Source organism: Chrysemys picta, chromosome 1, assembly GCF_011386835.1.
Source record: "Chrysemys picta bellii isolate R12L10 chromosome 1, ASM1138683v2, whole genome shotgun sequence".
In the NCBI taxonomy this organism is placed as follows: domain Eukaryota; kingdom Metazoa; phylum Chordata; order Testudines; family Emydidae; genus Chrysemys; species Chrysemys picta.
Genome location: NC_088791.1, coordinates 300,706,240 through 300,731,704, shown reverse-complemented (window position 1 = coordinate 300,731,704; position 25,465 = coordinate 300,706,240). Strand labels below are relative to the sequence as shown.

At 38.9% G+C, this 25,465-nt stretch overlaps 1 protein-coding gene across 1 annotated transcript in view; it reads left to right on the top strand.

The window, feature by feature from the left end:
* Window positions 1–24,818, top strand: part of COG6 (component of oligomeric golgi complex 6) — a 90,314-nt gene extending 65,496 nt beyond the window's left edge. Inside the window, exons 14-19 of the mRNA XM_005305611.5 lie at window positions 8,355–8,486; window positions 9,275–9,442; window positions 13,720–13,827; window positions 14,766–14,819; window positions 18,227–18,306; window positions 22,676–24,818. Of these exons, the coding sequence (XP_005305668.2) occupies window positions 8,355–8,486; window positions 9,275–9,442; window positions 13,720–13,827; window positions 14,766–14,819; window positions 18,227–18,306; window positions 22,676–22,823 (690 nt within the window). The 3' untranslated portion in view covers window positions 22,824–24,818. The remainder of the gene's footprint in view (window positions 1–8,354; window positions 8,487–9,274; window positions 9,443–13,719; window positions 13,828–14,765; window positions 14,820–18,226; window positions 18,307–22,675) is intronic.
* The last annotated feature ends 647 nt before the right edge of the window (window positions 24,819–25,465 follow it).

Sequence of the window (25,465 nt, the reverse complement as noted above, 5' to 3'; positions counted from 1 at the left end):
TTTCAGCCTTTTGACCACTCCAAGGATCTTTACAAAGGTCCTCTCGGTAGTTGCAGCCCATCTTTGACAGCTAGGAATAGTCATATTCCCCTACCTGGACAATTGACTCCTCAAAGTTTGTTCCTTCTAGAGGTTCAGTCAGCAATCAACAAGGCCCCTAGCCTTCTTCCAATCACTGGGTTTTTGTCTCAATGCAGAAAAATCAACAGTGACACCTGTCTAGCATATCGGAACCACCCTAGACTAGACAACCAGTGTGGCTGTAATAGGGTGCAGGCAGGCCCCTCTATCTTTTGCCTCTTCTGCACCCACAAACCAGCCAAAGACCTCTGCTTTGGTGCAATCACCCAGGCTCTTTATTTACAGTACAAGTTCCCACCACCTTATAGCTACAGACAGTGTCAGGCAAACAGCCTCAGGGACTGTTAGCTTCTGCAGCCAGCAGGGAAGAGCAGCCTCTAGCTCCCTGACTCCTCCCTTTCCTCTCCCCTGGCTTCCTTCCTGCCAGCCTCTATGTAGCCCCTGGCAAACGAGGCCAGCAGCTGTTTCCTGTTTGCCACTTAGGCCTAGGCTCACTCAGCCAGCTCCAATTCCCCTTTCCTGATTGGAGCTGGCGTAACAGAGGGCTGGCTCAGGGTTACCCTGTCTTAGTGGCATACCAGGTTTGTCATGTTCTGCAACTTCATTTCCTCTGTGCACCAGAGCCCTTAGACCATAGCAAGATCTTGCCTTCAAATTCTAGCCTATGTGGTCACCAGCACATTTATAATACCCCATGCCAGACTCCATTCTTGATGCCTACAAAGCTGTCTCAGAACCATTATACTCCCAACAAGCACTACCTGTCTTAGTGAATGTTGATTCCTCAGAGAGTCCTCAGGTCCTTCCACCACTTGAGGGATTCCTCAGTTTGTGTGGGAGACCCATTCTCTACCCCTACAAAAGTCATTATCACAGAAGCCTCACTGTTAGGTTGGGAAACTCACCTCCGAGACTTTATGACACAAGGCAAATGGACTCCGCAGAAGTCATCCCTTCATTCAACCTATTAGAACTCAGGCAGTTGGATATGCATGCCTTCATTTCCTACCCAGGAACAGGAGTCATATAATAAAAGTTATGATGGACAGCAGGGCAACAATGTACTATATAAACCACCAGGGAGGAGTAAAATCAAAGCCATTATATGCAGAATCAATACAACTTTGGAATAGGTGCATACTGCACTGAATAGACATCTCCGCAGTCCGTCTTGCAGGTCTGGAGAACACTATAGCAGACACCTTAAGAAGACTTTTCTGTCAAGATTATGAATGGGTGCTAAGTGATTCTGTATTTTGGAACTTCTTTATCTTCTGGGCCATCTCAGAGAGCGATCTCTTTGCAACACTGTCCAGCATGAAATTCTGACTTTTCTACTCAAGGGGAGTTTTTGGTTGTAACTCTCTGGAAGTTGCCTTTCTCACTCCTTTGCCTCAAACTCTGCTTCATGCCTGTCCTCCAACACCACTGCTCCTTGGGGTCCTGAAACAGGAAAGAAGATTAACTTATTCTCATAGCTCTATCATGTCTGAGGCAGGTATGATTCCCGATCTGATTTGCCTATCCCTGAAGTCACGTCTCCACCTTCCCATGTTGACAGACCTATTGACCCAGAAGTGTGGCATCGTAGCCCTCTCCCAGTCTCTCACCACTACACTTCAAAGCCTGGATCCTCAATGGCTCTTAGATGTAGAATGGGATTGTTGTATTGAGGTACAATGGGTTGAATAGCAGAAAAACTGACATATAGAAGTTGAAGCAGTTTCCAGACCTGGTGTGACCAGAGGTCATTGTCCCCAAATTGAGTCTCACCTCTCCGAAACTCCTGACTTCTTTGTTACCTGGGGTTTTCAGAACCCCCAACTATTTCACTCCAGGCAGTGTCAGGAATAAATCCATAGGAACACAGCAATTCCGTCTGATCAGATTCATGCAAGTAAGCATGCAGTAAACTGCAGTTTATTAGATTTAAGCGCACACAGACATAAGCAATAGGTTTAGAACATCCCAGATATTTACCTAATATCTGGAACGGTATTGAGTAATTAACAGCAGGTTCGCAGTGGCCAGTTGCTCACCCACTGGGGAGAAAAGGTGTCAGGAAAAACGTCTCTCAAGATGGCTTCAAAGGACTGCGCCCAAGTATACTCTATTAGCTAATCTTTTATAACTAACTTCTGCAAAACACATAGGTCATAATGACAACTACTGGATCATCACTTTTCTAACTTTCAATAAACTTTTAATATCAGAGGCGTCTAGATTCAAGGTTTTCCAACCACCAAGGTTTTCGGTCTCAGTTGTTTACTTGTCTGCTCCCTCCTCCCACTCTGAGTAGCAGAAACTGCCAGCTAGATTTAATCTTGCTTTTGAAAGCCTGTCTCCAAATTAACCCTTAACTATGTGGTATTCTATTTCATTAATTTAGAGTGGCTGAATGCACATTATATTGTTGCAATTAACTTGATCACATTCTGGGGTATACACACCCCTCAAATCCATGGCAACAACTTGTTCAATTTATCAGAGGGGTAGCCGTGTTAGTCTGGATCTGTAAAAAGCAACACAGAGTTCTCTGGCACCTTTAAGACTAACAAATGTATTGGAGCATAAGCTTTCGTGGGTGATCTACAGATCTGTGGAAAATAACCATAACCTGTATACACAACACTGCCTCAATTTCCACACCACCCTTACATCCCATTGGGTTTTGGTCAATGTCATTGACCAAGGGGGGAGCTCAGTGGTTTGAGCATTGGCCTGCTAAACCCAGGGTTGTGAGTTCAATCCTTGAGGGGGCCACTTAGGGATTTGGGGCAAAATCAATACTTGGTCCTGCTAGTGAATGCAGGGGGCTGGACTCAATGACCTTTCAAGGTCCCTTCCAGTTCTATGAGATAGGTGTATATCTCCATTTATTTATTTATCCCAGGACTCTTCTGTTTTTTGTCTCCTGGCTGTACAGCCTTGCCTTCTCACCCTGGTCTCTCTCTCTCTCTCTCTCTCTCTCTCTCTCTCTCCAACTGACCTGGGAAAGAACCTTCCTTTTATAAGTTTATGTTCCACACATTTAGTGACTCTTCTCATTGCTTGGCTGTAGCAAGAGTGCAGACTGGTATAGCTGCACCTAAACTGCAGACGGATCATTGCTTAGGATGCTTCCAATTTAATGGAAGACCATCCAGCTTAGCAACTTCTGATTGTTCTGTATTGTTAGCCCTCTGCTAACACCTCTTGGAATCCTAGTCTAAAATGGAGGTAAGAAGACAACAGTGAAGGCACAGTACCGTTTTACAGCCAAAATGGCTTTCACAAACAAATGGAGTTTGCAGAATGAGAGATACCTGCAGATATATACTAATATATCACAACCTGCTTTTTGTTTTTAAATATAAAATGAAGTCGTACTGTATTTTGGAGAAGTATTTTCATACTACACCAAACTAGGAAAATAGACATTCGTGTGCACTTCTTACTAGGCTCCGTAACAGAGCATTGGACCTTTGGGAAAATCCAAGGGCATTACAACCCTTGGGCCTTTTAAATCTGGGGGCTGTAGTTGCAGGTCATGTGGCTGTTTGGGATGGAGAATAAAAGGAAGTAAAAGCTAGGTCAAAAAGGAACTATAAGGAAGGATACATCTTCTCCCCTGCTGGTTGTCATTTGAGTTTCACCTTTATTTAGTGGATAACAAGCAAGCCCCATGGAAAGGGGCCTTTAAAGGATTAATATTTGGGGCTTTTCTCATTTCTTGACAAATGAAACTGCCCACCACCTTACTGGCTAGTATTTGATAAGTACTTTCTTCCCCATAGCCCTTATCTTCTCTTTGAGTGATTCTGTAAAGGAGTCATAGTCCTGTGGTATAAAGGGCTTATATCACAAATTCAGAATTGTTTTACTACAGGATCAAATAAGATAGAATATAGGCATAAATTATCAGTTTTCAGCAAGGCAAAATATTGAGTGGGTATCCCAAAGATAGGTTCTAGGATCGGTGGTATTTAATATACTTATCAATGATGGGAAAATGAGTGAGGTGGCAAAACTTGCAAATGAAAAGATTGTTTCATTTAGTTAAGACTAGAGAAGGTTATCAGGAATTCGAGAAGAACTTAACAAAGCTAGGTGAATGGGCAGTAGGATGTTGATTGAAAATCAGTATTGACATATGCAAGATAATGCATATTAGAAGGAATAGCTTGTGCTATTCATATATCTTACTGGGTTCTAAAATTACTGTAAACTCAGGTTAAAGACCTGGGCATCATTGTGACCAGCTAAATGAAGATCTCTGCTCAGTGTGCGGTGGTAGTAGTCCAAAAGCAAACAAAATGTTAGTATGTTTAAACAGTGGGGTAGAAAATAATACTGAAAATATTATAATTCCAATATATAAATAATTGGTGTTCCCTTAACTAAAATTTAACACAGTATTCTGTGTATCTTATCTCAAAAAGTGATATAGCAGAAATAGAGGGGTATTGTGAGAGACAAAGAAAATGCCAAGGAATATGGAAACACTTTCAAATGCAAGAGGACTGGCACTATTTACAGAGGAAATAAGCGTGTTATGACAGAGGTATAAAAATAATGAATGGCATAAGAAGTTCTACTATTATTGAGAGTACAGTATAGTATAAAAACTCTACTCTTTCTCATGATACTACAATAAGACATTCAATAAACTTAAGTCTAAAAACGGATACCATATTCATATGGTAATATATACAAATAAAATATTGTTAAGGGTTAAAGGAATTAAAAGTGTTAAAAATGGTTAATGGGGTTAAACCAACTGCTAACTGCCTCATGTTAGGAGAAGACTCCCTTTATTGGCAGGTTATTCCATAATTGTCCCTCCAGGGTGTTTTTCACATTCCTCTGAGTCATCTGGTTCGGTTTCCTGTTGTGATAATTGGGCACAGTAATTTACCCTAATTGTGGGATCAACTGTACGTAAAAGTTCATAAGATACTTATGGGAAAAGACAAGGAAGGGAGACAGACTGTATTAGTCCAAACAAAAAGGCCTACTGATATAACTTAAGAACTGTGTTAACACCATGCTTGGTAAACAAGGAAAGTGTAGACCAGAAATCAGTGAACCAAAATTGGCGTGTCAGAAACTAGGCCTAATTGGTGGACAAAATGATGAGGGGGTGGACTATATTTCTCACTATTCCCTTTGTGGGTCCTGAAAGAAAGAGACTTGGGGAGAGAAATTGGCTATGAGGGAGCTTCACCACCATGGCTGTCACTCCCACCATCTCCTGGGACTCTGGGCCTTCGTCACCCTGATCCTGAGAGATGTCCTGACCAAACTGGGCCAGAAAGAGGGACCCAGATGTTATCACCATCTCTATGCTCCAGCTGAATCCCAAACACCATCTGGAATGAAATGGGATTAGACTTTAACAACAGCAGCAGCTCCAGTCCATCTCAGCTAGCTGCTGCTTCTCTTTTCACCAGAAGGACAGATATTACCAGATTTAGCAGCTAGTTGGGATGTTTCTTGATATCTCAAGACATCATCAATATTTCTGGCCTAGTTGGCTCATATGAGGTGTTTTGGCTCTTCATTGCTCCCATAACTACAAGCCCTGTGGTAGACAATGCAGCCTTGTACTGGAATGCCTGTCTGGACCTATCAGTGGAAACATGTGCTTGAATTCCTGTTTGGACACATTGCCCCTTGAATTTCAGATAACACTATTATACTTTTTAGTACAGTATATGTCTTCCCTTATCTATTGGGTCACTATCAGGATGCTGGAATTACTGAGTTCAAATAAATGACTCTAAAGTTCCAATGTTACAGAGCAGACGTTTGGAATAAGTAAGAGCTCTGGATGTATGGCTCATCCCCAAACTCATTTTCCAGATTAGAGATTGAAATCTCTCCACTCAAACAATGGGAAGCTCCAGAACTAACTGCCAACATTGAGATGGAATTTTGAATACTGAATTCCATTACCTCAATGGGTCTTGTAGTTTCCATCGCACACATCCAGTATAGAGCTCCTTAGACATGATGTCTCTGAGTAGATGGCTCATGTCCTCTCCTGGTCTTTCCAAAGCCATCTACCAGAAAGGCTTGCATTTTCAAATGGAATAGTTTTGTGATGTGGTCTGAACTGGTCCACATTAATACCATTACTGGTGGTGTTCCCTTATCACCAGAAAAGTATTCTGTATAAAGCTGTCAGAAAGTCAAGATTAAGTTGAAAGATGGATGAGTCCCCTGAATATAGTTTAGGTTTCCATTGGTAAGTCATAGAATCCCTATACATTTCATTATAATTTCAGTTGGAAAGCTAAAGTGGAAGAACATTTGGGCTATACTCTATCAAGAAGAATGTGATCTAAGTTTTCTATTTGTTCAGTCTGTTACCAATAGCAGGTAGATATTCACAGTGCCTTAAATGTTTCCTAAATGTACAAATTATGAAAGCTTATGTGCAAGATCCAAGGGAGAGGAAAATTGTCCTTTCTTAACCAGAATACTCCCCCTTTTTGGTTCTGATTTTATTTAAGAAAGTTCTGTTATCCCAGCTTCTGTGGGGGACTTGTAGCGCACTCATTGCAGAATTTTGTCCACTTGATAGCCTCTGTTCCTCTGATTACTTTTCTTCCCTGGAAACTGTACAAGGTGTCTAAATTATTTGTCCATTATGAAGAGCTGTATTAATAGCATGATGGGCTATTGACTGACTTCCAGCACTCCGAACTTCAATAAAAGGACCTACATGCCTCCAGCTTCCATCCAGGACACACCACACGATCCATTGTCTACAGCCAAGCTCTAAGATATAACCGCATTTGCTCCAATCCCTCGGATAGAGACAAGCACCTACAAGATCTCTATCAAGCATTCTTAAAACTACAATACCCACCTGCTGAAGTGAAAAAACAGATTGACAGAGCCAGACGAGTACCCAGAAGTCACCTCCTACAAGACAGGCCCAACAAAGAAAATAACAGAACACCACTAGCTGTCACCTTCAGCCCCCAACTAAAACCTCTCCAGCGCATCATCAGAGATCTACAACCTATCCTGAAAGATGATCCTTTACTCTCACAGATCTTGGGAGACAGACCTGTCCTCGCTTACAGACAACCCCCCAACCTAAAGCAAATACTCACCAGCAACCACACATCACTGAACAAAACCACTAACCCAGGAACCTATCCTTGTAACAAACCCCGATGTCAACTCTGTCCACATATCTATTCCAGTGACATCATCATAGGACCTAATCACATCAGCCATACCATCAGGGGCTCGTTCACCTGCACATCTACCAATGTGATATATGCCATCATGTGCCAGCAATGCCCCTCTGCCATGTACATTGGCCAAACCGGACAGTCTCTACGCAAAAGAATTAATGGACACAAATCTGACATCAGGAATCAAAATACTCAAAAACCAGTGGGAGAACACTTTAACCTGTCTGGTCATTCAGTGACAGACCTGCGGGTGGCTATATTACAACAGAAGAACTTCAAAAACAGACTCCAACGAGAAACTGCTGAGCTAGAATTGATATGCAAACTAGACACAATCAACTCCGGTTTGAATAAGGACTGGGAATGGCTGAGCCATTACAAACATTGAATCTATCTCCCCTTGTAAGTATTCTCACACTTGTTATCTAACTGTCTGTACTAGGCTAGCTTGATTATCACTTCAAAAGTTTTTTTTCTCTTAATTAATTGGCCTCTCAGAGGTGGTAAGACAACTCCCACCTGTTTATGCTCTCTGTATGTGTGTATATATATCTTCTCAATATATGTTCCATTCTATATGCATCCGAAGAAGTGGGCTGTAGTCCACGAAAGCTTATGCTCTAATAAATTTGTTAGTCTCTAAGGTGCCACAAGTCCTCCTGTTCTTCTTTTTGCGGATACAGACTAACACGGCTGCTACTCTGAAACTTAAGTTTATATTACTTTTCTTCTCCATTTTACAAGCCACTACAGATTTTAATTTTGCCAATTTCTTGAAGCACCCATGATGCACGTTGCTGAATACTAAGTTTAATGCTAGATATGACTGAGATGTTAGGGGAAGGTTGGTTTTGTTTACTGTCAGTAAGTAATAAGTGATATTGTAACGCTGGGAGTCATAGGCAAGTATATTTTGGAACAAGTTATAGATCTGTCCAGTGTCGAAATATTGAACTCCATCTCTGCTTGACTGTGTGTGACATTACCAGTAGCTGATTGGTACCTAGTAACATGGATACATACTGCTTATTATTTCCTGTGAATATAACACAAGTAGGGAATAAACTATCTGTTGTCTAGGTTGAACTCCCACCACCGGATCTTGGCCCAAGCTCTGCACTGAATCAAACACTCACATTGCTACGTGAGGTTCTGGCATCCCATGACTCATCTGTTGTGCCTTTGGATGCGCGTCAAGCTGACTTTGTACAGGTATAGTTTGTAGAGTTCATTTGAACACAGAGAAATATGCACATAATTTGGTCTCAATATAAAAAATACTGAAGAGGCATGAATTTGGTTTGCCAGAAGCTGGGAATGGGTGACAGGGGATAGATCACTTGATGATTACCTGCTCTGTTCATTCCCTCTGGGGTACCAGGCATTGGCCACTGTTGGAAGACAGGATACCGCGCTAGATGGACCTTTGGTCTGACCCAGTATGGCCATTCTTATGTTCTTACGGTTTTTGTCTGCAATTGTTTATAGGCTTCCTCCTGCCCCCCCAGATTTTAATACTGATAAGACTGTGGCTAATAAAATGGACAGTTATATTACAGCATAGAATGTCCTATTACAATATCCACATTCTATTATCCCATTGATAATTAATTTTTTTTAAATTACATATATATATACTATGCATATATGCTTGGTCCTGCCCCAGTGTGGGCGGATGGACTAGATGACCTCTTGAGGCCCCTCCCACCCATACATTTTTATGATTCTGTGAACCACCAATCTTCTCTTCTGAGTTGCTCCATCTCCTGGTAGGGTAAAATCTGTTCCTTTCAGGTTCTTGTACCACACCGCTAGTCTGGTAGCTCATCACCAGCTGGTCAAGAGCTATTTTCATTAGATCTCAATAGGGGACCTCTCATTTTTTTTAAATTTTGTTTTGGGAAATAAATAAATAGATGATAAAGGCAAAATGGTCACTACCCCGCAAGTCTAAAGTCTCATTAAACATTTTTTTCCTCTTGTTCATATTTCCCTTTTAGGTTCTGTCTTGTGTGCTAGATCCATTATTACAGCTATGTACTGTGTCTGCTAGTAATTTAGGCACAGCTGACATGGCAACCTTCATGGTAAATTCACTATATATGATGAAGACTACCCTGGCTCTCTTTGAATTCACTGACAAACGTCTGGAAATGTTACAATTTCAAGTAAGTGTCAACAATAAGTAGAAAGGTTATCGCATATTGTTTTATAGCTGTGAATAGCAGACATAACCAACATTTTCAAACATGGGTGCCTAAAGTTAGGCTTCTAAATCCATATGTAGGCACCTAAATGAGGCATTATTTTCATAGATGCTGAGGAACCCCACTTCCACTGAGATCAGTGACAGCTGAAAGTACATAGTATCTTTGAAAATTACACCTCTTTTATTTAGGCACCTAAATATTGATTTTAAGAGCCATATTTCAGGCACCCAGGTTTGAAAATTTGGACCTATGGTTTTTTTATCTGAAAGTAAACCAATATAAGTGAAAGTATTGTTTATTTCAGTCACTCATTTTTTAAGACAAGCGATCTGATATAGTAAAAACAAATGGAAGTGTAAACACCAATATGCAACATCCCTAATAATCTACTCCTGGGGGAATTCTGCGCCACTGCATGCATGCATAATGCGCCACACATATTTTTAATTTTTTTGCAGAAAATAGCTTTGCCGGAAAGTTGCTGCAGTTCTGCCTTTTGCCCACTTCCAGTCAGCTAGGGAAGAGAGAGAGTCTGCAGTGCTTTGGCTTGACAGGTGCTGTGAAGAAGTCAGGAGACAGGGGATATGGGGAGACAGACAGCGTAGGGTTGCTGGGGGGGGTCACAGACAGAGGCTCATAAGGGCTAGTGGGGCAGGGCAGACTGCCCCAGTGGGGCAGAGGCTGAATGGGAGTGGAGGCTCAGGGCCACAGGGGGAAGGGAGGAGTGCAGGACCAGATGGGAGAAGGGAGGCAACTGAGTGGGGGCACAAAGACACATGGCACAGGGAGGGGATGGAGGGAGAGGTGTCTGAGTGGGGGTGGAGAGATGTGGACGGGGGTTCAAGAACATGTGGTGCAGGGACACATGGGGACGGGCATATGTGGCTGACTGAATGGGAGAGGCTAGGGATCAGCCAGGGTCTGCATGAAGGAAGCTCCCTAGCAGTCCCTCCCTGCCCCCCCCCCCCCCCCCCCGCCCCGAATACCCGTTCCTTACTTCTCTCACCCATACCCAATAACCCTCCAAGTTCACACCCAGGCACATTCCCAGCAATTTACTTCCCTCTCTCTCACTCTTCAGTTGCCTCTGACTCCCCCAAGCCTTTCCACTGCTTCTGAGGGGTGCGAGTAATACGGTTCTGTATTGTAGTTTAAATGAATTATTACTAAAGCCTGTTCTACACTGTGGGGGGGGAGGATTGATCTAATTTACGCAATTTCAGCTACGTGAATAACATAGCTGAAGTTGACGTACTTAGAAATACTTACCGCCATGTCTTCGCTGTGTGGTAAGTCAACAGCTGACGCTCCTTGCACCTCTTGCTCCGGTGGAGTACCGGAGTCGACGGGAGAACCCTTGGCAGTCGATTTATCGCATCTAGACTAGATGCGATAAATCGACCCCCGACAGATCGATCACTGCCCGTCAATCCAGTGGGTAATGTAGACAGGCCCTAAGAGTTCTGTATTAATATGCCTACTAAAGAATCTATTTGTCAAAAAAAAAAATTCCTAAATCTTTTTTGTCGTCTGTATTGTTAGACATGTTTGCTGACAGGTATTTTGAAATAAATTACCAAAATAATTGAAACTGGTGTGATTATATTGTGATATTTTGACAAATAAAATATGCAGAATTTTAAAATATTGTGCACAGAATTTTTAATTTTTTGATGCAGAATTTTTAACTTTTTGGCATACAATTCCCCCAGGAGTAATGATCAAAGTATGATCATCAGTCAGTGAAGTTTTTTTTATCTCCTTACTCTGAAGCATCAGGGATGACTATGGCTGGAGATTGGACATTGGACAGGGAGAGCCAGGGCTCTGAGTTGGCACCAAGCATTCTCTCTTTCAGGTGCTTGGCTGGTTGATTCTTGCTCTTATGCTCAGGATTTAACTGGTCGCCATATGTAGGGTCAGGAAGCAGTTTTTCCCCAGGTCATATTGGCAGTGACTTGAGGGGTTTTCATCATCTTCTGCAGCATATGGATGTGGATCATTTGCCAGGACTATGTGGGTATAGCTCACTTAATCATTTCCCTGCGGGGGAAATTGGGCACTGGTGCACCTCAGTCCCTCCTATTCTCTGTCTGTGGTATATAATAATCTAGTCTTCTGTGGGCTATAATATTTTGATCTAATTTTGATTTTTTAGTTTAGTGAGCAGGTGCTGGTGGCCTGTGATATACAGGCAGTCAGACTAGACAATCTGGTGACCCTTTCTGGCCGTAAACTATGATTATGAATAATCAAATTCTGTTTCCCTGAACATGGGGTATATCCATGGGAGGATTAGATGTTAAGTTTTTTCCCTAGTGCTTGTTTTTACTTAACATGCCAAAACAATATTTTACATATTGTAATATTTTGAAGTTAATAAGTAATGTTAACACTATCCACAGTTCACTAAGACATTAAAATATATGCTTTTTGGATTGTTAATTTTGGGGCACGTTTGGCACAATCCATCTTCAGATGTATAGATTACTTATGCCTGCAACTCTGCACTGCATCCCATGTCTTTCTTTAAAATGTTTCCCAACAGAAAGCACAATTACAAGGGGTTTCTCTGGACATGTTTTTAATTAGTGACTCTCCTGTAATATTTCAGAGCGTGTGGAGGTTATCTCTTACCCCTCTTTAGTATCACCACTATGTCATTAGCAATAGAAACTCTGGCACTTGAAGCTGGCCATTTAACTAATTAAAAAAATTCAGATTGTCTAAAACCAAACTACTAATGTGATGTTTTTAAGATACTTCTGGAATCCATTTATTCTGCGATTCAAAATCTAGAGACTAGGAGGGAAATGTTTGCTGCTAACCCGCATTCACTTTCTGTAAACATTTCACAGTTAGATCTAAATTGGAAGGGATGTCTTGAGGTCATGCAAAAGAAGGTTACTGATTTTGAGATAGACTAGTATAGAACAGAAACATTTATTGGGGGTATTCATCAAGAATAATTTACTGAATAGGAAAATCAAGACCTTTGAAAATTATTGAAATCACCATATTCAAATACTAGCCTTTCCTTAGAGATCAGGAGGAAAAGATTATTTTATTATATTCTAGTTTCCATAAATTCATTAGAAAATGATGATTCTTCTCTTGAGATATCAAAGTTTTGTAGGATACCTAATAAAGGTTCTGTATCTGCTATATCTATTAAATTAAATTGGACTCTTTGTGCTCTAATAGAAGTTTTGGTTTCTTGTGTAGACCAGGAGGGAGAAAAAGCAAATGGAGGATTATGTATTAAAAAAAAGTATATTTCTTCATATCTTTGTAAGGCCACTCAAACCTGAAGAAGAAAATTGCTGCTCCTTTGGGTTGAATTGACTAGATTTGGGTTCTTTGTTTTTATCTCTAGCAAAGTTGCAGTTGTACAAAAATTGTTAAATGATTTTATGAATATACGGCATTTTTGATATCTCAGAGGTAATAAGGAAGCTTTTTCTGAAGATGATAAAAGCAGAGCTGACAGTTATACAGCTCTTCATTGCCTAATTTTTGAATAGGTGCTTGTACCTAACTTTCTCTTTCTTTAAAATAAATTCAATTATGCCTTTTGAATCCTGTACTGATTGCCTAACATGGTTTAGGTTTCAGTTTTATTCTCTTCATGAAATCTTAATGGTTTCATTTTATTTTTTGTTGGATCTTGTCTTGCACTCTTCAGCATTTTCAACAAGAATTTGATTATTTCTTTCATGTAGTTGCAATGCATTATATCATTCTAATTTTGATATTTTACTATAACTTTTTGAAGTTTTAATTTTAAAGCATTAGTATTTGTCTTTTATGGCTATGGATTTTTCAGATTTGAGCATTTAGGCCACAGTATTACAATGTGGGCAGACCCATGTGTCCAAGCCCCGCTGAAGTTAGTGGGGTTTCATCTGTGCACAGGGTCTGCCTGCGTGGAGCTCACTGCAGGATTGGGACCTCAGCTTTTGTCAAAACATCTTGCTTCACTGAGTTCCCTGGTAATGCAAAATAATTAAGATCCAAATTGGCTTTGCAAATTAAATCTTTTTTAAAAGGTATAAACCACATTGTCACTTTTTATTCTTGGTTTTCTGTAGTGCATGTGATTTGAATTCTTAGGTGCTCATTCTCCTTTTATTCTGAGTTGATTTTCTGGATGACCACTAAACTGTCACTTTGTAATTTAAGAACAACTTTTATTTAATGTTTCTTTTAACTATTTCTTCCCCTCTAAATTTCAGATTGAAGCACACTTGGATACGCTAATAAATGAACAAGCCTCCTGTGTGTTAACTAGAGCTGGTCTAAGTTGCATATACAAATCTGTGCAGCAGCACAAACCAGAGCAGGTAAGAATTTACTTTTTCAGCAGCCAATGGAGTACTTTGTTTTGCCTGAAACTGTTGAAAGTGTGATGCTATCTGTTTTCTGTTGTGGCTATCCTAACTTCAAGACGGTCAGAACTAGTGTGACAAAAATAAGTTTTTACTATCTCTTGAAAACCTGCAATCTTAGCTCCTGTCCACTCATCTTTTTATGTAGCTTATTTGTTATACTACAGGTATTATTAAATTCCTTTTTCTCTTCAGCTAGATTTTTGTCCTTTTGTCTTTTAACTTCAGTGAACTCAAAATTCTCCAAATAGGTTCCCATGATTAAAGGTGATAAATTAAGCATGTGTTTGGAGAGAGGGTAGTGTATTGTTCTGTAGAGGAGGATACCTAGATTTGGGGTTCTTGTTTCCTAAACCAGTAGAGAGATTGATAGTGTGTATGTGTGTGAATGCCCCAACATAATGGGGAAATAATGTTAAACAAGCATTTTTAAACGTGGCAATCCCCATTAAGATGCTAAATTTGATTTTTTTGGTCAACAGAGGCCAATTCCTATTCTAAGCCTATTTTCAAACTCTGTTCTAGATTGTACTGATTCCATGAAACAATTTATAATACAGCAAAACGGTGGAGACTGTAATGATGTTGTCTGTAGTAATGAAAAGGGAGGAGGAAGTGGTTGGGACTACAGATGAGGAGCTCAGTTTTAGTTATTTTTAATTTAAAGAAGTGATAGGAAATGATAAATGGCCTGCTTTAGTGAATGTATTACTTACTGCTTTCCTGTACCTACAGGTGTAGTTGTTGACAGTCATAACAGGTAGTCAGACATGGTCCCTGCCCCAAAGAGTTTACAATCTAGTGTTGGATTACAATAAAATCTTAATCTAGGATTATTTTCACATTTTATCCACTTGTTTAAAAGGCTGCTTTATTTGATTACCTATTTTTAGGGGCCCCTGGCAAACTTGCCTAGCTTGGATTCAGTGTCACTGAAGGCTGCAATGGTGAGCTTTTTGCAATTTCATGTTGAGCTGTGTTGTTGCTATGACTTTTAAAGGAATAGTGTCCAAGTTATAAGGCAAAAATATTTATCTAAAAATCTGTGTTTTGTTTTTGGATCTTAATATCTGTATTTCTTCTATAAACATTTTCAATCCATTCAACAGACTTTAAGAGGTAAAAAACATTCTAAAAACCATACATAATATACTGAATTAAAGTTGTAGGTATATACTATGAGAGAAGGAACTTTTAATAGAATTAAGCCAAATTGTGCATTTGGTTTTCGTCCTGTGACCCTTTAACTATGTTTTCATCTAGCTGTAGGTCTTAACAAATCAATTATACTGTTTAGAAAAGAAAAATGAACATTTATCTTATTCAGAAATTATTCAAGAATAAAATGGGGTCTTTTGATACAGATGGTAATGTGTGTTATTACAAAACTAATTCAAAGACTTGAAGAATTCAAAATATTTTTCAACTGTTTCCCATAGCAATCATGTCACAAAGAAATTTTGTAATGTTGTGTTGGGTCATAACTAGGGCTGTCAATTAATCGCAGTTAACTCACACAATTAACTCAAAAAAATTAATCACGATTAATCACACTTTTAATCAGACTGTTAAACAATAAAATACCAATTGAAATGTATTAAATATTTTTGGTTGTTTTTCTACATTTTCAAATAAATAGATTTCAATTACAACACAGAATACAAAGTATACAGTGCTCACTTTATATTCTTATTTTTGATTACAAATATTTGCAATGTAAAAATGATAAACAAAAAAATAGTATTTTTCAATTCACCTCATACAAGTACTGTAGTGCAATCTCTTTATTGTGAAAGTGCAACTTACAAATGTAGATTTTTTGTTACATAACTGCATTCAAAAACAAAAGAACGTAAAACTTTAGAGCCTCCAAGTCCACTCAGTCCTACTTCTTGTTCAGCCAATCACTCAGAAAAACAAGTGTGTTTACATTTACAGAAGGTAATGCTGCCCACTTCTTATTTACTATGTCACCAGAAAGTGAGAACAGGCTTTCACCTGGCATGTTTGTAGCCAGCATGGCAAGGTATTTATGTGCCACATATACTAAACATTTGTATGCCCCTTCATGCTTCGGACATCATTCCAGAGGACATGCTTCCATGCTGATGGCCCTCGTTTAATAAAAAAACTTTTTTTTTTTTTTTTAATTAAATTTTGACTGAACTGCTTGGGAGAGAATTTCATGTCTCCTGCCCTGTTTTACCCGCATTCTGCCATAATATTTCATGTTATAGCAGTCTTGGATGATCACCCAGAACATGTTGTTCATTTTAAGAATGCTTTCACTACAGATTTGACAAAACACAAAGAAGGTACCAATGTGAGATTTCTAAAGATGGCCACAGCACTCAACCCAAGATTTAAGAATCTGAAGTGCCTTCCAAAATCTGAGAGGGAAGAGGTGTGGAGCATACTTTCAGAAGAGTTAAAAGAGCAACAGTCTGATGCGGTAACTTCAGAACCCGAACCACCAGAAAAGAAAATCAACCTTCTGCTTGTGGCATCTGACTCAGATAATGAAAATGAACATGCATTGGTCCGCACCGCTTTGGATCATTATCGAACAGAACCTGTCATCGGCATGGACACATGTCTTCTGGAATGGTGGTTGAAGCCTGAAGGGAGATATGAATCTTTAGTGCATCTGGCACATAAATGTCTTGTGACACCAGTTACAACAGTGCCATGTGAACACCTGTTCTTACTTTCAGGTGACACTGTAAACAAGAAGCAGGCAGCATTATCTCCTGCAAATGTAAACAAACTTGTTTGAGCGATTGGCTGAACAAGAAGTAGGACTGAAGTTTTACATTGTTTTATTTTTGAGTGCAATTATTTTTTTGTACATAATTCTACATTTTTAAGTTCAACTTTCGTGATAAAGATTGCACTACAGTACTTGTATTAGGTGAATTGAAAAATACTATTTCTTTTGTTTTTTACAGTGCAAATATTTGTAATAAAAATAATATAAAGTGAGCACTGTACACTTTATATTCTGTGTTGTAATTAAAATCAGTATATTTGAAAATGTAGAAAATATCCAAAAATATTTAAATAAATGGTGTTCTATTATTGTTTAACAGTGCGATTAATCGTGATTAATTTTTTTTTAATCACTTGACAGCCCTAGTCATAACTTTTTGAACTACGGTAATCTTGCATCACATAAAAGAAACCCATCACACTCTTCTGAAACACTCATATTGAAATTTAAAAATCCATTAAACTGTGTTTTGGAATATTTTCATTGTTTCTAATAGTGGGCCTTTGATCTACTGAAGTAGTACAAATACAAAATTATTTGTGAAGTGGTAGTAAGACTATCAATTTTGTAAGTCTTGAGAAACAAAATTTTGCTTACAATGATGTTACACTGTGAAACATTTTGAATTGCTGAGAGCAAATATTAATTCTAATGAGTTGTAATCACTGAGATTTCTTTTGCCTCAGTGCTTTGAAATACAGGAATTATAGTTATAAATGATAGGGAAAAGTAAACCTTTCATTTTATGCAAGTAGTTCAGTGAAGCTCAAAAGTTAGGTACTGAGCATATGTTGCAGTTGATTTTTGTTTTTGGGAGGTGTTAAGTTTCATTACACTGTAGATTAAAAACAAATTATCAGTTAATGCTTTTCATCTTAAACAACATGCAAAAGTTAAATGACACAGATGCAATCTCACAGTTCAACAGCTAGCTATAAATGAACTGTCAATCTTCTCAGAAAACCTTTGAAGTACAGTTCACTGAAAAGGTGATTATCTATGCAAATGGCATTTTAGAGTTCCACAGCTACTTGGATTCACTGATTTCCATATGAAACTTGCTGAGTTCATAAATGAAAAAAGAATTTTTTTTCCTGAGTTCTAGCCTTAAAAAACTCCAAACGGGGTTGTGTAGGACATGCTGTATATTTTGATTCATGCCTTGTCACTATTAATAAAGATTCTGCAGACTAAAATCTGCCCTCAGTTATGTCTGCGTAGCCCTTTTTTTCTCAAATTGTGCTGTTAATTAACACCAGTGCAACTCAGTTGTGTTCAGTGGGATTGCAAAAGTGTTTCTGCAAATGCACCATAGTTGTTAATGTTGTTGGCTAATTAGCGAGAAAAAAAAGCAGTTAATTCTCTCATAGCTATGTTGTATCTGTAGGGCTAATACAACTAACTGTGTGTGTGTGTGTGTGTAGGAGCTAATTGGCTGGGTAAGAAGGTGCCATTTTAATATAGTCACTTTTCAGAGGAGGACTGCATTTTAGAAGAAATTTGCATGTAGTGGTCTGTAGCATGTTCTTGGTGCTTTGGTGTGGTGTATGTTGCCAAGCTCTTACTTTTTATTACTTCTTCTAGGTTCAGTTTGATCGTTACCTGTCTGCTCCTGATAATCTGTTAATGCCACAACTCAATTTCCTTCTAAGTGCTACTGTGAAGTAAGTGTTTTGACTGAATTTCTTTGTTCTGTACTTTTGCACATTAAAAAGGTACAGATTGAGTGGAATATAGCAGAGTATGTTAGAAGTGGAATTATTCAGTTGTAAATGCTATTCAGATATGCTTTTAGGTTCTACTTTAATTTGTTTTGGTTGCACTTTCTTGAGCAAGTAGTTAGTAAGGGGTAATTTTATAACTTTCTAAAGTAGCTACTCTGGAGTCCATGAACACACTGACATGACAAATACAGATTGGAAATAAGGCATAAATTTTTTAACGGTGAGAGTAGTTAACCATTGGAACAATTTGTCAAGGGTTGTGATGGATTCTCCATCACTGACCATTTTAAAATCAAGATTGGATGATTTTCTAAAAGATATGCTCTAGGAATATTTTGGAGAAGTTCTATGGCCTATGTTTATAGTGGAGGGCAGACTGGATTATCACAATGATCCCTTCTGGCCTTTGGTGAGCCTATGAATCACACTAATCTATTTAGAAACTGTGTTTCTCAAAACTGGGGTCGCCGCTTGTGTAGGGAAAGCCCCTGGCGGGCCGGGCCGGTTTGTTTACCTGCCCCGTCCCGCAGGTTCGGCCGATTGCGGCTCCCACTGGCCGCGGTTCGCCTCTACAGGCCAATGGCTGCTGGAAGCAGTGGCCAATAAGTCCCTTGGCCCGCGCCGCTTCCAGCAGCTCCCATTGGCCTGGAGTGGTGAACCGCGGCCAGTAGGAGCCGCGATCGGCCAGACCTGTGGATGGTGCAGGTAAACAAACCGGCCCGGCCCGCCAGGGGCTTTCCCTACACAAGCGGCGATCCCAGTTTGAGAAACACTGATTTAGAACATATTCCCTGTATCATTATCAGTTTCTCGTCTCTGTTGGAAATTGTTTTAGTTATTTTATAAGCCTTCCAAAGATATATGAAATATGTAATTCCCCACAGAAGATTTTTTTATTCCAATTTCTATATCTGCTTTATAGAGTCCTACAGCTTTGTTGCACTGTACTGTAGAATATTGATATTCTTGTCTCATTTAATGTGGTGCTGCAATTATTTTTTGCAGAATTTTGTGACTTCTACTTTGAAGTATTAAAGTGAGGATTTTATTATGTATCTCTCCTCTTGTTTTCATGAATATATTTTAAAATATGACAAATACGGGCATACTCAACCTTAAGGCTAGAATATGCCAAGAATTTCTTTCCAATTAAATATGAAGCTCATGAAGACATTGTATAACACTTATATTCAAAAAATTAGATTTGCTACAGTGATCAAAAGGTCTCTTGCCACTATTTTTGGCATTTTGTGAAAATACACTGATTATATAGTATCATGTGAAAAACTGTTAATATGAGATTAAATTTATTCTTTTAATACTACAGAAGTCAGCAGTATCAGCAACATTAACTGTCCATTTTTATGTATTCATTACACAGGACACTGTCTTGTCACTAAAATGGTTGTATGTATGACTGAAAAATTATTTTTGCCACCATAAAGTTTAAGAATCATTAGCATTTCCCTCCCCTGCTTTCTTGCTGCTAGCAATGTTGGTGAATCCTGCTGATTAGTGCTCGCTCTTCCTTGTTTGGTATCACAGGAGTTCTGCCTGCCTGATGTTTTTTTTTAAGAGACTTGGCATGTGGCAATGCAAGCTTCTGCAAGCTGAGGTGCCTCCGTTTTACAGAGTGCCCACCTCTAAGGGTGGTAAAGTATTTCAGTCTCTATACCCATCAGCTCAATGGCCTTTTTATTAGAGGCTAAGTAACAAAAATAATAGGATGTTTTAGTACAGACTAATTGTGTGTGCAGTTCCTAATCAGTCAGCAGCAGTTTTCACTACTCACCACCTGCTTGGCCTGTACTTGGAGAGGGCCAAAAAGGAGGCCAGCTGAGGTCACACAGACTTATAAATATAGGTGCCCTCTCATGGGATCCCAGTTGGGAGTTGGAATCTCCTGGAGAAACAAGGAGACTTAGGGGAAGTGCAGCGAGATGTTCTATCCACAGACATTCATAGTCTCTCTAGTCTCAGCTAGATTGCTCCTGCCATAGCTGTCACCCTCAGTTCTTGGAGAAAATTGTGTATGTTTGGTAGAGTGCCTTACATACCCTCTGTGCAACAGAAGAATTTCATGATGGGAGCTGTGACCGGAGTCAGAGCAACAGCACCACAGCAATGGCAGACAGGGTCAGGAGACAACCTCAGTGATCTCAGATTTCATATAGGCTGCCAAGCAGACATCACTAGATGTACATGTGGCACTCTTCAGAGAAAAGAAAGGACTGTGGAGCACAGCTAGCATAGCTGGACAGACCTGATGATGTCAGGACATCAGGAAGACTGTACAGAGAATAGCTAATGTGAAAACTGGGTACAAAATACCCCTATTTTTTTAAATTTATTGTTAATACAACAAATTATAAGGTAATATACCAGACTCCAGATGTGTCTGTGCAAACACTAAGTTGACGGCAACCTGGGGTATAAATCTGCCCCACACCAGTGTGCTGAACACTTGTTCTGTCCTGTTGGGAGCTGAGAGCTGATTGTTTGTCTCTATAAAGCAGGACATGTGTTTGTAGCAAGAGATTAGCCGTATTATTGATTCATTCTGATAATTGATTTGTAACATTTAAACGCTATAACCAGGAAAAAGATTTATAGTGGATCCTGTTGTACTTGTTTCCAAATAAAGAAAATTCCTTTATTTGAAAGCTATGTATTAATATTTTAGTTATGGCTATAATAAAGCTCCATTTTAGTTTGAGTAGGAAAACAGAAACTGAAAATTGAAATAAGATGCTATTTTTAGTAAATGCAGTTGTTTGTATTGATAAAAATTGTATTATGTTATGACATCTGAAATCCAAATGCCATAATTAATGACAAATGCACCACTGACACCAGTTGTTGAAAAGGCTCAGGTGTTGATGCAGTTCATTACTTAATAGAAATATTTTTGATAAACTGGTTTTCCATCAAATTATTTTAACTGAATATTATCTTATGTAATTCAGTTTGCCAGCTCCAGATGAGTAGCTTCATAAAATATTTGCTTAAAGATTTTCACATATCATCAGTTTAACATCTTTAGGATATGCTGAGAAGAGAGTTGGTATCTATTTACCCAGAAAATGTGAATGTATTCCTGTACTTGCAGGATTTCTGGATTTGCTGTTATATCTGATCCATTTTCATGTATTGTAATAGTCAAGAAATTTAGGAAATCCAAAGGCCTGATTATTAGCAGTGTATCAAAAGAAAATACAGTTTAATAATAATTTATTTCTGCTAATCCTATTTGCTATAAATTCTGTTGCTTAGTGTTCAAATATTTAAAAGTAGGAAATTTTGTTGAAAAATAGTTGGAGACTTACAAACATACGTCTTGAGATTCTTTTAACTTCTCAAATCCCACTAGTCCAGCTGACCTGGTGCCAAATTGAGACATGGCATTACTGGGTATAACTCTGCTGTCTTCTCTGGAGTTACTGCATGTTACACCAGATGTGACTATGACCCATGATCATCCTGATATCATTGAGAACTCCCGGTGTTTGTGAACCTACATAGCAGAAGTTACAGTTACTGTACAGTTAATCTACATCTAGCTATGTACTGTAGATATGCATAACTATAGACAAGTTGTTATGGTAACTAAAGCAAACTGAATGTACAGGTAGAATGAAAAAAAACACACCAATTCATTGTTTAAAATGCTCAAATATTTTTTGGAAATCACAGCGTTATGATTGTAGTCTCCAAACTCTCCTACTTCCAGTAGCATTCATTTCTAGCCCTGGCAATTAACAAGATGACAGAATCTTAATACTGTTTTTGGTCCAAAGTAAAATATAACAATACACTGGACAGAACTGGGAAACTTTCAATACCTGCTCATATTTGAGCCATGTTGTGAAGTAGGATATCACAAGGGGAGGAACACATTTTGGTGGTTGATTCTTTTTATTTAAAAAAAATAGTAGCTGAGGAAAAACCGCTTGATAGGATTAACATTCTATTAGCAGTCCCAGCAAATTGCAGGTAAAAAGATCTTGTATGCAAATTAAATGCAGTTTATTCCATTTTTTGCAATTTTTCATGTTGCAGAAATAAAGAGGCTTATTTCATGCTTATCAAGATCACATATGTGGTCTTATGTGTGTATAGTACACAGACACAAAAAACGTTTTTGTTGTAAACTCTAAGCTGATTATTTTCACTGTTGAAACAAAGGACTTGTGATGCGTCCAAAAATCTTGGATAGTGGAAAATCTTCCACATATATTCTGTTATAGATTTAATATCTTGATCGTAACTTTACTGTACACTCTGTTCACATAACTTTTTTGTTTTTTAGAGAGCAGATAATAAAACAGTCCACAGAACTGGTCTGCAGAGCCTACAGTGATATATATGCAGCTGTGATGAATCCAGCCAATGAATATAAGGATCCAGAAACCATACTACACAGATCTCCTCATCAAGTTCAATCACTTCTCTCATAAACTTATTTTCCAAATTATGTTGCAGAACACTTACCGTAATGTTACTTAACATTACATTCCCTTAATATTAAAGCCTTCAATATTTGCAGTCTGTTTTTATATTTTTGAATTTTGATTATAACCGTACAGTTACCTTGAAGGGCAGTGATGGGGGTTTGTTTAATATTTCTAACAGAAGTCTGGCCATTTCTATACACTTTGTGTTGAGTTCTTGCTATAGACAAAAACAAGAAAATAGAATATAGATTAATAATTATTTTTAACTTATTCTTGGAAAGGAAATGAAGGATCATGACAACTTTTCTGATCAGAAATGAAAAATTATAGTCTGGTACTTACTACACCTAATTCTTTGAATAAGATGTTGAAACGCTGTCTTCTGACATCATTAATGAACTAGCCAATACTCTCTTAATTGCTGTTTCCCCCTGCTTTTTTCCATTCTATTCCTAGGTGCTTTATTCAATAGCCCATTGCAACTACGCATATTATTGTTGTTTGTATTGTCATAGCATCTAAGAGCGCTAGTCATGGACCAAGATCCCATTGTGCTAGGTGCTGTACAAACACAGAACAAAAGAGTTTCTCTCCTAATAGTACATAATTTGGATATAGCTGATATACTTCTGAATATCTAGAAGTAAATCAGCTTTACATCCTGTATGTCATTTCAAAATATTTGGCACTGTGGCATACTAAGATTCTTTAAAGCCCACTGATTTCGTGTCTCTGGAACAAGGTAAAAAAATGAATTTTGTTTGTTATTGGTTCTGGTGCTTTTCTTGATGCCACTGGTGCCCATACCAAAACAATCTCAATTCAGAGAACAAAACATTGCCTTTCCAAATGTAAAGGAGAATTTAGAAGGTTAGTAACTTAACTGTGAATTATATTCCATTGTTAACAGGGAAAATAATTCAGACCATTAGGCAGTTAAAAAATGTATAACACATTTCCAATAAGAATAGGAAATACAGTAGATTCCACTTACTAGCACCCCCTCAGTTGCCAGCAAATAGTTGCTATTATCCAGCAGTTGCTAATAAGCAGAAGATAGGTTTGCTAGGCAACAGCCAGGACAAGACGTGCTGGGATGTGCCTTCCCTGGCTGCAGCCCTGCAAAACTGCCTGTAGGCAAGGCAGCAGCGGGGAGGAGGGCTGCAGCCTGGATGCCAGGGCTTTCTACGTGGTGCTGTGGCGCTGTACCATACCTCTCCCTGCTCTCTCCAGGGGTTGGGGATCAGCACGTCCCAGCACTTCCTTCCCCACATGCAGTCCCCCGTCAGGATGCAGCACAGGCAGAGGTACCGTGCAACTGAAGCATTCATGCTGTAGTCCCCTTCCCCGCTACTGCCCTGTTCACGGCCTCCACTGCCAGACCACAGCCCCTTACCTCCTGTGCAGTCCTGTGCACAAGGCAGGTTTCCAGGGCTGCAGCCCCAGAAGGAAGTGCTGGAATGGTCTGATCAATGGCCCCGAGCATGTTTCTGGGACTTCAACCTGGGCAGGCACGTTCAGCACTTCCTTCTCTGGCTGCAGCCTTGCAAACCTGCTTGCAGGTGGTGCTTTTCTTCTGAAAAACATTGGCAAGGGCACGCTGCTTATTAACAATCTCCAAATCCCATTAACATTAAAGTCAATAAGACGGGATTGGCTCATGGCAAAATGATGCTATTAACCAAGAGTTGTTAATATTAATCTACTGTATTTCAATTACTCGTGCAGTCTGTGGTGTCATTCACAATGTGGGCTGGATGTAAAATTCTGTAGAAACCCTGCGGATATCCCAACAACTCTTGTATGATTCTGTAAAACCTACTGGGGATATAGTTTTTAGTTGGCATAATGCATTTTTCTCTTGTTCTGGAAGCTGAAATGATGAGCCATTTGTGTTTGATTAAATGTTTTTTCTTTAAATAATAGAAATCATTAAACAGAACCAAAAAAAAAAAAGTCATTTTTAATCCTTGTTTGAAAACTGTACTGTTATGGCCCGAGTGTCAGCAATGGCTTTGGGTACTACTGGAAATTGAAGAACTGTTTTGTATGGTAGTCACCATTACATTTTGTCTTTGCAAGCAGATCTTATCACCGTGGGTATTTCCTGTATTTAGCATGAAGAGTACTTGCAGAACAAATTGAAATGAACTACTTACCTTTGTTAAATAAGTTATTGGTGACCAGTGTAGGATTTTTACAGATGATCTGTGCTTCCAGAAGGAGAGTAAAATATATAATAGAAATTTTACTGGATTTCCAACTGACTTGTTAAGAGACAGTGAAAACATTATTATAAATTGAGAATATTTGCTTCATTCAAGAAATCCTGCCCAGAAAATCAGAGGTTACCAATAAGGGATCTTTATACTATGGAAGAAGGAGGCACAGGTGGGAAACCTTCCTTTGGGAGACCTCAGTTTCCATGTTTTCTTTTCCTCCAAGATTTTGTGTAGAAGGTGGACAGCGGGTTGTTTCAGGTGCTTCGGTTTAAGCTGGTGCATACTTAGATGGGATGAGCTACCATTCACATAGAATTTTGTATTGTGTATTTTAAATTTATGGGATGTGCATTGTGACGAGTTGGGGACTCTGTACAACGTATGAATTCTGGATGATATGACATTGTATCATGACCATTACTG